This window comes from Gracilinanus agilis, chromosome 4 (genome assembly GCF_016433145.1).
Source record: "Gracilinanus agilis isolate LMUSP501 chromosome 4, AgileGrace, whole genome shotgun sequence".
Classification (NCBI taxonomy): Eukaryota; Metazoa; Chordata; class Mammalia; order Didelphimorphia; family Didelphidae; genus Gracilinanus; species Gracilinanus agilis.
Window position 1 is genome coordinate 467,702,717 of NC_058133.1, and position 14,601 is coordinate 467,717,317.

Sequence of the window (14,601 nt, forward strand, 5' to 3'; positions counted from 1 at the left end):
GAACACATTGCTGAAAACACGTCCTGGTCTCCTTCCTACCTAGCTTTCCAATTTGACTTCAGTTTACTACTATTCCAGCTCTTTGTTATAGCTAAGCTGATGTATTAGCTCTTTCCCCAATTTAAGAGCCCATTTTCCATTTCCTTGTATTAATGCAGGCTGTTCTTTAATGAGCTCCCTGGTACAGTGGGAAAGACTCTCGTTTGAGACTAAGAAGACTCTGAGTTCAAATCCTGTCTTTGATAGAGCCTACTTCAGTGACTTTTGGCAAGTCATATGAGCTTCCTGCGCCTCGATTTCTCCGTTTATAAAATAAAGCAATAGGCAAAATAAATTGAAGTTATAAACTCACATTTATAAGCTTCAAAGTACCAGTTGTATATAGATGATCAGATAGCCTCTGATGTCTTTTCTAGCTTTGTGATCCTATGCTCCATCTTCATTTCTTCCTTTCAAAACTCATCTTCATTCTAAATTCAATACCAGGGGGCAGCTGGGTGGCTCAGTGGATTGAGAGCCAGGCTTAGAGACAGGATGTCCTAGGTTCAAATCTTACCTCAGACACTTCCCAGCTGTATGATCCTAGGCAAGTCACTTGACCCCCATAGCCTACCCTTATCACTCTTCTGCCTCCAATACACAGTATTAACACCAAGAGGGAAGGTGAAGGCTTAAAATAAACAAACAAACAAATAAATAAATTCAATGCCAGTTGATACCCTTTATAGAGGGCCAATTCCTTTGTGAAGCCTTCCCAGATCCCATCAGTTGCTAATTCTCTCTTCTTCAACTTACTTTGCATTATAGTGTAGCAGTTTATAGTGTATACACACTCCCTTACCCCAGTAAAAATGTGAGCTCCTTGAGTTGGAGAACTGGCTTTTGTCGGGGAAGCTAGATAGCTCGGAGGATAAAAAGCCTGGATAGAGATAGGAAATCCTGGATTCAAATGTGACCTCAGATATGTCCTAGTTGTATGACCCTGAGCAAGTCATTTAACTCCAATTGCCTAGCCATTACCACTCTTATGCTTTAGAACCAAAGTAGTAAGGGTTAAAAAAAAAAAAAAAAAAAAAGGAACTGGCTTTTTGTCTTTGCATATCCATTATCTAGCAATGGCTGGTTTCTAGAAGGCATTTAATCAGTGTTTGCTTTTGAATTGAATTGGTCTGGGATTTGGCCAGGAGATGAAACAAAGCCCTCAGAGAAAGAGTAAATGAAAGTCAATTTGAGACCTTTGATTTGAGAGAGAGATGATCTAGTTCCAAGGTTCCAAAATTGGAACTTCTTCTCCCACCCTCCACCCCTTAAAAAGTCACTAGCAAGCAGTCCCCTAATCTTTGTTAAATGTTAAGAACAGAGGGCAAAAAGAAAAAAAAAAAAAGAGCACTTCTCTAGTCACTAGAACCATGTATGATTCTACTAGGGCTTCCCAGAGAATTACTGAAATTACTGAAGGAGCCAGCTAGGCAACCAGCCTCTCTAATATATTTAGATATGATCAGGTTATAGAAATGGTATGCCATTATTTGTCATTTTGTCTTTATCAAGGAAAGTGAAGTACAGTAATATTCCTGATTCAAGAAAATGTAATCTTGATGTGAATTTTAAAAAATATGCATAATCAGAAGAGAACAAAGCAGGATTTAGGAGTTGGGGATCAGCTTGTTTATCAGAATCATTTATTATGTGATCTGTTATTCCACTTGGCTGTCAAATTGTTCTTCCTAAAGAAAAAGTCAAGCTGTCTCTTTGCTCCATCCCACTCCCATTCTATCAACTCCAGTGGGTCCCAATGATCTCCATTTTTGGGGGGGCTTTTTAAACCCTTCATAATCTGAGCCCTCCCTCCTTTTCCAGTCTCCTCATATATTACTCTTCCCCTTGAGCTGCCCCTTGCCAAGATCTCTGAAATCCAGTGACCCTGACCCATTGTTTCTCATCTTGATTCCATGAATTCTTACTGGCTGTCCTCTCTGCCTTTTTCTTCCTCATTGCCACTTCCTGGCTTCTCTGACTTTTTTCAAGTTTCATTTAAGATTTCAAATTCTTGGGGAAGCCGTTCCTGATACCTTTTAATGCTAGGTCCTTCCCTCTGTTAATTATCTCCAATTTTTCCTGTCTATTGCTTGTTTGGATGTAGCTAGTAGCACATTGTATTTTTCAATAGACTAAATTCCTTGAAAGCAAGACCTATTTGTTTTTGTTGTTTTGTTTTATTTCATTTTTGCCTTTCTTCCCATCACCAGAGCATGGCACTTAGTAGGTGCTTACTAAATTCTTGTTGGTTTGACATGCTAGCCTCTGTGCTGATTGCCTGGGATAGAAACACACACATTATATCCCTAATCCTAAAGAGGATTAAATTCTATCAGGAGACAACATGTACATAAAGAAATAGGTACAAATGGATATACACGGCAATTTGGAAGAAGGCAACTAGCAGTTGGGGATGATCAAAAAGGTTTAATGTGGGATGTGATGCTTGAGCTGATCATTGAAAGGATTACAGATTCTAAAAGGCAGAGGTGAGGAAGAGCTATTTCAGATCTAGGAAACAGTCGGTGCAAAGATGGGAGATGGAGAATTGGAGGGTCTGGAAAGGTTTGGAGTCAGATGAGTTGGATTTCTCTGTGTCCCTGGACAAACTCCTTCATGTCTCCAGACCTTTGTTTCCTCTTACGTAAAATTGGAGGATTTAACTCTAGATGGCCCCTGAGTCACTTCTAGATCTAAATTTTAATTATGATTGTTCTTGTAGATGCTATAATGCTAATTTTATAGGTGAGGAAAATGAGGCATGATGGGATTAAATGATTTGTCCAGGGTCACACAGCTCATAAATGTGTGAGGTGAGATTCAAATTTGAGTGTTTCTGATTCGAAGTCCAGTACTCTATCCACTGGGCCATCTCAGTGCTTAGCCTCATAGGGAAATGCAATGAACAATGAGTGGAAGTAATAGGAAGACAGATTTAAAGTTCAATGTAAGGGAAAATTCCTAATAATAAGAGCCATCCAGCAGTGGAATGGTCTGTCTCTGGGTGAGACATGAGGTAATGGATTTCATTTCACTCAATATATTTAGACAAAGGATGAATGGCTGAGAAGGGAATTCCTGTCAGTTAGAACAGTTGGGCTCTTCCCAGTTATTAAGGTTTTTTTTTCCCTTTTTTAAAAAATAAATTTGAATATTTCAGTATAAAACAAAGAACAGGAAAGGAAACCATATGTATAATTACAAACTTCTATTATATTCAGTTTTGCGTGACTATAATAGTTAACATGAAAGTTCCAGCATTGTCCTGTTAATAACTTTGTCTTTTTCTCAACTGTCTTCTGCTTTTGTCTGTGTATTTTTTGAATATTGCGTTATTTTCTTTTCCCTCTAGTCCTCCCCTCATTTTGCCTCCCCTCCATTGAAGACCTTTCTTCTTACAAGTAACATATGTCAAGTAATATCTGAAAATGTCTAATACCACATTTCTATGTAGGGGGCACAGTCAAGCTAGCAGAGTAAAACATCACAACTGCCAAACTTTCTCCCAAACACCTTCTATATTGATAACATAAAACACATCAAACCCAGTTCTGATTGAGAAAGCCAAAAAAGTCACAGTGAGTCATTCTTCCAGCCCAGGGTAGCTTTGGAAAACAGAAAGAGAGGTCTTCAGACACTAGAGATGGGGCTGTACGAGAACTGAGCAAAGCAAATTCAGTACTGGTAATTTCAATGGCACCAGCTTGTGTAGTGTTTTAGGGAGCATCCCAGCATCTAGAAATAGTAAGGAGACTAAACACTTGAGCAAAAAGAATTCTCCGGAAACTCCCTTGCTTACTGAGAGTAGGAACAGTTGCCTATTTCTCAGTTCTAGGGTGGAGAAGAGAGGTTGGTCTCAAAGCAGCAAAGTCCTATTTATGGAAGGAGCAGAGCTCTTATCAGGAGAGCAATGAAAAGACCTCTTTCCAGCTTATACCACATTGGAAGCACCAAAAACTTACCAGTTCCAGACTTAACTTTGAAAACAGTAGAAGGAGTTAAAAAAAAGAAGTCAGGCCAGTCATCCCTAATCCTCTCCCTCTCCCTCCCCCAACCCCCAGAGAAGAGCAAAGTCCAACTCTAATATAAAATCCAAAATCAAGAAGTAAGCTGGAAAAATTAAACAAACAACAAAAAAACAACATGACCATAAAAAGCTAGTATGGTGACAGGAAAGCTCAAGACACAAATGTAGAAGACAATGACTTGAAAATATCTATAAGCAAAGCCTCAAAGGAAAAAAAAAATCAGATTGAATACATAAACTCAACAAGAATTCCTAGAAGAGTCCAACAATTGGGGAATGGCTGAACAAATTGTAGTATATGATTGTGATGGAATACACTATAAGAAAATGATGAGCAGTTTAATTTTTTTTTTAAACCCTTACTTTCTGTCTTAGAATCTTGAAAAACAGAAAGCTAGGCTTTGGGGGTAGACTTCCATGTGATTTAATCTGACTCTTTATTCAACTGTGTCATTTCATGTGGACAAAGCAGTCAGTCATTAAGCATGTACTAAGCACTTAATGTATGCCAAGCACTGTGGTGAATGCTAGGGATGTGAAAATTGTCCCAAGATAGTTTCTGCCCATATAATTTGATAGAGGAGATAATAAACAAAAAACTCCACACAAACAAGCTATATGCAAAATAAATAGAAAATCAACGAAGAGAAAGCACTAGAATTAAGAGGGGGGAAAGGCTTCTAATAGAAGGTAGGATTTTAGTTGGGACCTGAAAAAAAATAGGAAAGCCAAGAAATGGAGATGGGGAGGGAGAGTGTTCCAGGCATGCAGTATGTAGCCAGAGAAAGTGCCTGGATCCAAGAGAAGGGCTCATGAAATAGCAAGGATGCCAGTGTCATTGGCTCAAAGAGTATGTCTGTGGTGGGAAGTAAATTATAAAAAGATTGTGAAAATAGGGGATAAGGGAAAAGTGATGAAGGGAATTGAACACTAAAAAGAGGATAATGTAACTAATAAACATTGCATAGAAAGAAAGGAGTATATTGAATGAGCTACAAATTATTTTTGTTAATGACTAGCTGATGATAGCTTTCATTGTCATAGGTTTACAAAGCCTTAAATTTTACAACTGTGGCAGCTAGGTGGTGGAGTGAATAGAATGTGGGGCCTGAAGTCAAGAAGACTCATCCTCCTGAGCTCAAATCTTGCTTCACAATCCCTAACCATGTGACCCTGGGCAAGTCACTTTACTCTGTTTGTCTCAGTTTCTTTATCTGTCAAATGAGATCAGAAATGCTAAATCACTCCAATATCTTTGTGAAGAAAATACCAAATGGGATCACCAAGAGTCAGACATGATTGAACAACAAAAAAGTTTTATGAAGCATTTTCCTCACAACATCCCTGGGAGATAACAAATATTAATGTTATCATTGTGAGGAAACTGAGACTCTGAGAAGAAGAAATTGGACATGAGTAACCAAACTAAGCAGGAGAGTGAACTCTTTGAGGGCAAATCTTCAACTCCACTTCCTTGAAAGTAAAACACTTTAACTTAAAACAGAGTACCTTTCAAGCAAAGGTTCTTAACATTTTTTATGTCATGGACTCCTTTGGTTCATCTGGGGAAATCTATAAACTCCACTTCTCAGAATATTGTTTTTAAATGCATAAAATTGAATACACAGAATTAAAAAAGGATTGATTATATTGAAGTACAGTTCATCTATCTATCTATCTATCTATCTATCTATCTATCTATCTATCTACCTATCTATCCATCTATCACCCATCCATCTATCCATCTCTCTATCTTTCTGTCTATCATCCATCTATTTATCTATTTATCATCCATCCATCTATCTATCATCTGTCTGTCTATCTATCTAATTATCTATCTATCCATCTATCTATATTTATTTATTATCTATCCATTCATCCATCCATCCATCCATCTATCTATCTATCTATCTATCTATCTATCTATCTATCTATCTATCGTCCCTTACCTTCTGTCTTAGTATCAGTTCTAAGACAGAGTCGTAGCAGAGATTAGGCAATCAGGGTTAAAGACTTACCCAGGGTTATACAGAAAGGAAGTGCCTGAGGCCACATATGTATCCAGATCCTCCTGACTACAGGCCTGGTGCTCTATCCATTGTGCTGTCTAGTTGCCCTGTAAAAATATATTTTAAAAAATAGCAAAACAAGTTCATGGACAACCAGTTTGCAAAAGCAAAGTTCTCTGGGTAATACTTGGGGCAATATTTACTTGGCTTCTCAATTTATCTTGTCCTTTGTGTCCCACCCCTTGATACTTTTCCTTGTTACAAACCTGGTAAAAATAGCTCCTTAGGAATATTGGTGCCACTTATATTTCTCTCTGGTAATTGACCTCGAGCAAGGTTTTCTCCTTTTAACCAATTGTTCTGGGATTTCCCAACAGGTAAAGCCAACCTACTAGACTCTTATGGCTCCACAGTTCGACTAGAGGTAGAGACATCAGTGTGTCAGGTAGAGGTAGAATTGGTACCTGTGGTAGAGATCTTCAACCAATGGTGTGACAAGGCTCGGTGGCCTCGATGTTTGAAGCGGTGGCCTTCTCGGGAGAAAACAGAATGCATCAAGGTATCAGGGGCTTATAAACACTGAGTGATGATTGAAGCTTTTTTTCATCTTGTTTTTCCCCTCATAGCATGGCTAATGTGGGAAAATGTTTTGCACGATTTCATATGAATAATGGGTATCATTTCTTGCCAGCGGATTGGGGAGAAGATGGAGGGAGGTAGAGAATTTGGAACTGAAAATTAAAAAATACAATAACTATTAAAAAAAAAAAGTACCAGGGCTGGGGTGAGAAGGGGCCTCTGTAGAGTCCACTGCAGAATGGGTGATTATTAAAAGGCCAACTGCTTACCTGAAGGTCTGAGTTCTGCTTCACCATGTGAAGAAGAAATGCCAGAGGACTGAAAGCACTTATTCAGAGGAAAAGGATCTGTGAACCTCAAGTCCCTCTTATTAGCTTCCCTTCTAGGAAGGAACATTCTGGGAGACCTTTGAACATATGAGAGTCAGAGTGGCAAAATGGTTAAAGAACTGGTCTTGGAGCCAGGAAACAGATTGAAGTTCATGCTATGATGCAGATTTGCTGTGTGATGTTGGATAGATCACTTAGCCTCTCAGTGAGTGACCTACGCAACTTTCTCAGATAATAAGTGACAGAGAAGGTGCTTTTACCTGCTTTGGTAAAGGGAATATCCTTATGCAAGAGGTTCCTATATCAATGAAATCACAAGTCTAATCTCTGTTCCTCGCTCTTTGGTGTCTTGAGCTTCATATTCCTTACACTTAGGTCTCTTAGACAAACCAGGTAACTTTCTCTTAGTTCTCCTTTCCCATCCTGAGATTTTCTTATCATACTAGAGAGGGGTTTCTTACTCAGCTGATTATATTCTTCTTATTTCTTCCATCCTGAAGTCAATTGGGTTTAGCCTAATGGCTTGCTCCAGTTTCCACTGGCAACTGAATTTCTCTCAAGCTGAGTATATACTGATGGAGGGGATAGATGAGGATGGTGGTTGCCGAAAGACATGTTTCCAGGTCCTGAGGCAGATGAAAGAGGATGTTTGGTGTCCCGGAAACAAGCCTATCATCACATCTCAGCATCTTAAGGTATGCACACCAGATGAGAGTCTTGGAGAAGTCGTAGAGAGTACTGGCAGAGCACTCTTTAATTTAATAGTTGTTGGGCTTAACTTCTTTAACTTTAATTTTAACTAAGGTTCAGAAATGCTCTAAATTGTGCCCTATGAAGACCTAGCATCATTCAAGAATTAACAGCTTGGTACAGTAGATAAAATAGCATGGAATCAGAAAGACTGGGTTCAAAGACTATCTCAGACACTAGCTATGTGACCCTCTCTAAACCTCAATTTCTTTATCTGTGAAATGAAGTTAGTTGGACTAGATGACCTTTCCGATGAGCTTTAAAATTATGAGACTATACAAATTACACAGAAAACCTATGGTAGGGTAATCAATTTAGAAGAGGGTAAAAAAGTGAAGTATAACAGAAAGACATTGTACACAGTGACAGCAATATTTCTTGATGGACAACTGAATGACCTAGTTATTCTCAGCAATGTAGTGATACAAGAAAATCCCATAGACTCATGATGAAAAATGTCATCTGCCCTCTGAGAAAGAACTGGAGTCTGAATGCAGACCAAAGCATACTATGTTTAGTTTTCTTTCCTTTCCCCTTCTCTCTCTCTCTCTTTCTTTTCTTCCTTTTTTTCTCTTCCACCAAATGACTAACATGAAAAAATGTTTTACATGATTACAAATTAAAACCTGTTTTCAAATTACTTGCTGTCTTAGAGAGAAGGGAGGGCAGGGAAATAATGGGAGTCAGAATAAGGGAGAGAATTTGGAACTCAAAACTTTAAAAAAGTGAATGCTAAAAAAAAATACATAAAATAGGAGGGGAAAGAAAATATTATTCAAAAAAGAAAATTAAAAAACAGGAAGGAAAAAAGGAAAAAGAAAAAAGGGGGCATTGTTACCTCCATAGGATAACTTTATTAAAGATTTGGTGCCCAGAGAAGGAAAGAATTTAAGAGGATACGGTAGCTCTCTTCAACTATTTACAGTTGCCACCTGATATACATACTGGCTGAATGAGCTAGAACAAATTTTTTAAGTTCTCATTTCCCCAGGCAGGCAACTCTTTAAGATATGAATTCATTGAATTTAGCACCGCTACCCCACTCCCAAATAAACAAAGTGGAGAGGTTAGCCTTGTTCTGCTTGGCCCCAGAAAGTAGAGTGAAGGAGATTGCAGAGAGACTGATGTTGGTTGACTCTAAGGAAGATTTTCCTGAAAATTACAATGTCCATGAGTATAATGAGCAGTGAATTTGCCCTCATTGGAGGTCTTCAGGCAAAGCCAGATAACCACTTGTCAGGAATGACGCAGAATGATTGTTAGTTAGGAATGAATTGAATCATATGGTCCTTGGCATCTCTTCCAATCAACGCTGAGATTCTGAAAATCACCTCAGCAGCAGCCTTGCTAAGATTTTACCAGGAAATGATCCCTCTAGGTTGGCCACAGTAACACCCCCCAACTTCAGTTCCTTGCTCATATACAGTGGTCAGAGATTTCTGAGGAGTTGATGCATAGATGCACACACAGATAGCAGGTGGCATCGAGTACACTAGGAAGTGCTGATAGGATCATTTAAAGATATGATACCATACAATATCCATGATACCATCAGCACAACCTGATTCCAATTCCCTTTTAAGGATTTTTACTGCCTGGGCCAGCTACCTTATCACCTACCCCAGCTCAACAACTCATTGGACAAAATCTTTTTCATATTCTTCTGTCTCATTTTCTGGGCTAGTGTTTGACCATTTGGCTATGCCACATTTAGTAACAATTTTAATAGATGTCAAAGTTCTTCAGTACCTTTGTTTTTTTTTCCCATTCACTAATATTTTATTTTCTATATTCTAATTCAGTTCTATTCTATTTTCTAACTCAATTTCATAAAAAAATTTTTTAGTCTTCATTTTCTTTAAGTTTGAACCAAATTCTCTCCCTCCCTTCTCTCCCTTTCCCAAGATAGCAAGCAATCTGATACAGTTTTTAATGTTTAATAGTAATACTTTTTTTTTAAACAAACCCTTAATTTCCATCTTAGAATCAGTACTGTGTATTGGTTCCAAATCAGAAGAGTGCTAAGGGTTAGGAATGGGGATTAAGTCACTCACCAAGAGTCACATAGGTNTGGATAACTCTCTCTCTCTCTCTCTCTCTCTCTCTCTCTCTCTCTCTCTCTCTCTCTCTCTGTCACTCCCTCCCTCCCTCCCTTTCTTCCCCTCTCTCTCCACCCCCCCTTACCTTTTATGACTACTCTGTCCAAACTTTGTATTTACTTGAGCACATGGTAAATCTCCAGTAGAATGTAATCTCTTTGAGGGTATAAGTGGTTTCATTTTTGGGGCTACATTTATTTTAATATATAAATAATATAATATGTAATATATATTATAAATTATATAATAAATATGATTTGCTCTAAATATATAATAAATTGTAACAAATATGGTTGTAAGTTTGGTTTTTGTCTTTATCAGGTGCTTTAAAATACTTGCTGAAAGGGCAATGAGGTAGCTCACTGGAGCCAAGAGGTCCTGGGTTCAAATTTTTTTTTTTAAAACCCTTACCTTCCATCTTGAAGTCAATACTGTGTATTGGCTCCAAGGCAGAAGAGTGGCACATAGGACCTCCCATCTCTAGGCCTGGCTCTCTCAATCCACTGAGCTACCCAGCTGCCCCCCAGCTTCAAATTTGACCTCAGATGTTTCCCAACTGTGTGGCCCTAGACTAATCACTTAACCCCCATTGCTTAACCCTTACTGTTCTTCTCTCTTGGAACTCATACTTACTATCAGTTCTAAAACAGAAAATGAGTGTTAAAAAAATATTTGTTCAATGAATTCATGAATATATCCACTATGGCCTTTATACCTCCTTTCTTCAGAACTTTCAAACATGCATTTTCAGCTCAACAATTTACTTAATAAGCATGTTTGATCCCTTTTCCTTTCTACAGATGGTGCTGTTTTGGACTTGTGAGAAGTACCCACATGCCAAAGACTGGAAAATTTTCACAGTATCCTTTCTGCGCCTGGTCCGTAAGCTGCACAAGTGTGTGTCTCAGCACTTCTTGAAACACTACTTTGTCAATGGACACAACATGTTTCAGTATGTCAGCATAAATGACTTGGATGCCATAGCCCAAAAGCTGACCCTTTTCCTAGAGAATCCTGTATTCTGCTGGACCTGAGACCCTTGGCCTTGATTGACTTCTCCTTTGAGATTCACTCAAGTGGATGTTGGGACTCTGACCACTTTGCCGCAGTCCTGACATGAGAAAGGAAACACGAACCAAGAGCATTTAAAACTGGACTCTACAATGTCCCACTCATACCTTACCTGGTTCGGATCAAATATTTCACTTCTAAACTACCTCACTTGGGAGCTGAGCCTGGCCAAGCCAAAGATTGTGAACTGTTAATAATTCTTTGTTTATTTGCCCCTAATCAGACTCATCACTCTCTAAGAGAGAGGAGAGAATGGAGCTTGTAGATGTGGATAGAATAATCATGATAATATGGTGTACTCCCATGTCACCGACAAGAGACATACCATTGATTTTTCCATTCCTACTTCTATCCATGCTTATTTCTCCAGGATATTGTGAAGCTACTGTGATGCCCTTTCAGGTGAAAGGACCTTGAACAACCCAAAGTGTTATTAGAAGCAGACTTCTGCACCTAGGATAAAGAGCTTACCTATATCATCGATGAAAAGAATAGGTCTAATAGCTGCCTGTGTTCGTATTTCACTAGCTAATCTCACTACTTTCCCAATCTCTGTTTCACTTGAGTCCCTCCCTTTAGCTTCTTCCATAGGTAGAGAAAGAATTATATCAATGGGCTGTGCATATATGAGAGATCAATGCAAGGAGTGGGTGTGGGAACTGGCTACTATTCCCTCTGATGTGATGCGTGGATAGTGTAAATTCTTATTCATGGACTGTACACACAGATACCATCTCCTGTCTTATGGAGATCACTGCTCAGAGCTGATTTGGAAGACTTGGTTCAAGGCAAGGAGCATGGACTAATTTTAAAAGATTGGGGATCAAATCACAAGCCGGATCTTGGGAAACTCATTTAAACTCCGTAGACTTCAGTGACTGCCTCTGTAAATTGAGAAGTTTGGAATAGATGAGCTCTCAGTCCCTTCCAGATCTTGACCTATAATTCTACGATCTCATGTGCTAGTCAGTTGTAAATGTTTCTTGATGCTTGGCTAAAGGCCAAAGAGCAACTTTGATTTTAAATATCTTTAGAATCAGCAGGAAACCAAGTATTCTAAGACTACAGCGATTGTGTAGGAATTCCCAAATTTTGAATCAAAAGCAATGACTTCCAATCCCTTCTCCAATCATGGATTCCATCTCCAATATTTCCAATGAATCATTCAATATCTTCTTAAAAACTCTAAATTCAAAGGAACTCACTACTTCTGAAATAACCCATTTCAATTTTGAACATCTCTAATCATGAGGAAGTTTATTCTCTACATTAATTGAAGTTGATCTCCTTATAATATCCACACAATGCTTACACTTCAGTTTTGCAACTGGCCCCATGTGGCTGGGAAGCTGGATCACCTCTACCTGCTGCTGAGAGGTCCTTTGCTAAGGACCAGGGTTATGCTGACCCAATCAGATCCAAAGATTGATGCAAGGAGTTTTCTCACAATTACACATGTCAAGCAACCCATATGTCTTATATGAAAGTTGAACTGGTCAATCAGGTTACTTCTTCTATATTCCTTTGATTGTTTACAGAAACGAGGAGGGAGTGGAATATCTCTTTTTCTGATTTCAGGGAATTGTACCTGTTGCTCCCTCCATCTTCCCAAGTTGGGAAGTCCCTAATCTTTCCTCCAATTAGAAATCAGGTTCCCTAATTTTATGTCCATTTGTTTTCTTTCTTTTTTTCATTTGAAAATTTTTATTTAATTAATTTAGAATATTTTTCCATGGTTACATGATTCATGTTCTTTCCCTCTCCTCCTCCCACCCTCCTCCCATAGCCAATGAGCGATTCCACTGGGGTTTACATGTGTCATTGATCAAGACCTATTTCCATATTATTAATATTTGCACTAGGGTGATTGTTTAAAGTCTGCATCCCCAATCATATCCCCATTGACCCATTTGATCAAGCAGTTGTTTTTCTTTTGTACCTGTTTGTTTTCTTTCAATTAATTGGTCTTTTTTGATTAGTCATTTTTTAAAGCTTAAAAATCTTTCTCTCCCTATATTAGGATACCAGTGTCAAACTGGGGAAAGACAGGTCCCAATTTGCTATGCACTTGGCATGCATTGCTTAATGAATCAATATGCTCAGAAGCTCAAACCTTTGTTTCCTTAGCCATTTCATTTTTCACCCATGACAATAAGTCTAATCCTTCTTCCGCATGAAAATCCTATTATGTTTAAAGCCTGTGAAAATTTATAAATCTTAAACATTTGAAAAATGCTATCCTCTTCCCTCCCTCTGCCTTCTCTACTCTAGGCTAAATCTCTGTTCCCTCTTATCACTACAACCAAAAAAAGAGTCAGAGTGCCTGTTTTGTACACAATATTATACTTGGCATTCAAGGGGATACAAAGAAATATAAACTGGGCTTTGATGGCAAGGAGTTCATTATCCAATTCTGGAAATAAGATATATATATATATAGATAGATAGATAGATAGATAGATACATGAAAATATAACTGGAAATATAAGGCAATACATGGTAAGTGCCAATGAATAGAGATCAGAGGAAGGCAACATCACTCTATCGAACTATTGACATCAGGGAAGCCTTCTTAGAAAAGGAGAGATTGGGGCTAGGTTTAGAAGGATGGGTGAGATTTGTATTGTAGGAGAAGGGGGGAAAACATAAGCAAAGACTTGGAGTTGGGAAAATGAAAGATCTTGTAAATTTTTAAATATTCAATATCTCTAAATTATGAAGACTTATTAATATTTAACTAGAGAGCTAGAGAACACAGGGAGTGTTTACCACTCACATGGAAGAGAGAGCAAGAGGGGCATTACCCAAAACTTATATACAATACTTAAAAGACATACATAAACAGAAAGGAAAAGGGAAGTATGGGGTGAGCTAAGAATTCTGGGAGATGAAGTCTAAAGGATATAAAATTTCCACTTACACAATCTTTTCAGGCTATTGTGTGTAGACTAATTTGATGTCTGTAGTTGCTGTTCAGTCATTTGGTCATGCCCAACTCTTCATGACCCTAAGGACCATATCACTGCAATAGTGCCTTGAAGTTTTCTTGGCAAAGATACTGGAGTAATTTCCATTTCTTTCTCCAGTAGAGTAAGGCAAACGGGGTCAAGTGAACTTGCCCAGGGTGACACAGCTAGTAAGTATATGAGGCTGGACTTGAACTCAAATCTTCCTGACTCCAGATCCTACACTCTACCCATGAGTCACTTAGCTGCCTTTGACTGAAGTAGAGGGTTCACTTTAAGGGAGTAATAGATGATAAGACTGAAGGAGAAAGCCGGGGCCAAACTATGAATAAGCCAAAGAGCATAGACTTTGTCCTGTAGGAATTTGATGGTCCTTGGAGGCATTAGGAAACAGAGGTTTTGTCAGAGAATTAATGTAGGGGAGTTGTTGTTCAGTCATTTTCAGTCATGTCTGACTTTTCATTAGTCCTCTGGGGATTTTCTTCACAAAGATGCTGTAGTAGTTTGTCATTTCCTCCTTCAACTCATTTTATGGATGAGGAAACTGAGGCAAACAGGGTTAAATGACTTGTCCAGGGTCATATAGCTAATAAAGTCTTTGAGGACAGACTTGAATCACAAAAATGAGTCTTCCTGACTCCAAGGCCATCACACTGTGCCACCTGGCTGCCCATGCCCATGTAGGGGAGGAATAGGTGCTAATTAGTCCAGTGCCATAATGTTGTTTCTACT

At 38.5% G+C, this 14,601-nt stretch overlaps 1 protein-coding gene across 1 annotated transcript in view; it reads left to right on the plus strand.

The window, feature by feature from the left end:
- MAB21L3 (mab-21 like 3) overlaps positions 1–10,866 on the plus strand; it is a 79,123-nt gene extending 68,257 nt beyond the window's left edge. The window contains exons 6-8 of the mRNA XM_044675531.1: positions 6,453–6,634; positions 7,484–7,678; positions 10,633–10,866. Of these exons, the coding sequence (XP_044531466.1) occupies positions 6,453–6,634; positions 7,484–7,678; positions 10,633–10,866 (611 nt within the window). The remainder of the gene's footprint in view (positions 1–6,452; positions 6,635–7,483; positions 7,679–10,632) is intronic.
- Positions 10,867–14,601: the final 3,735 nt, after the last annotated feature.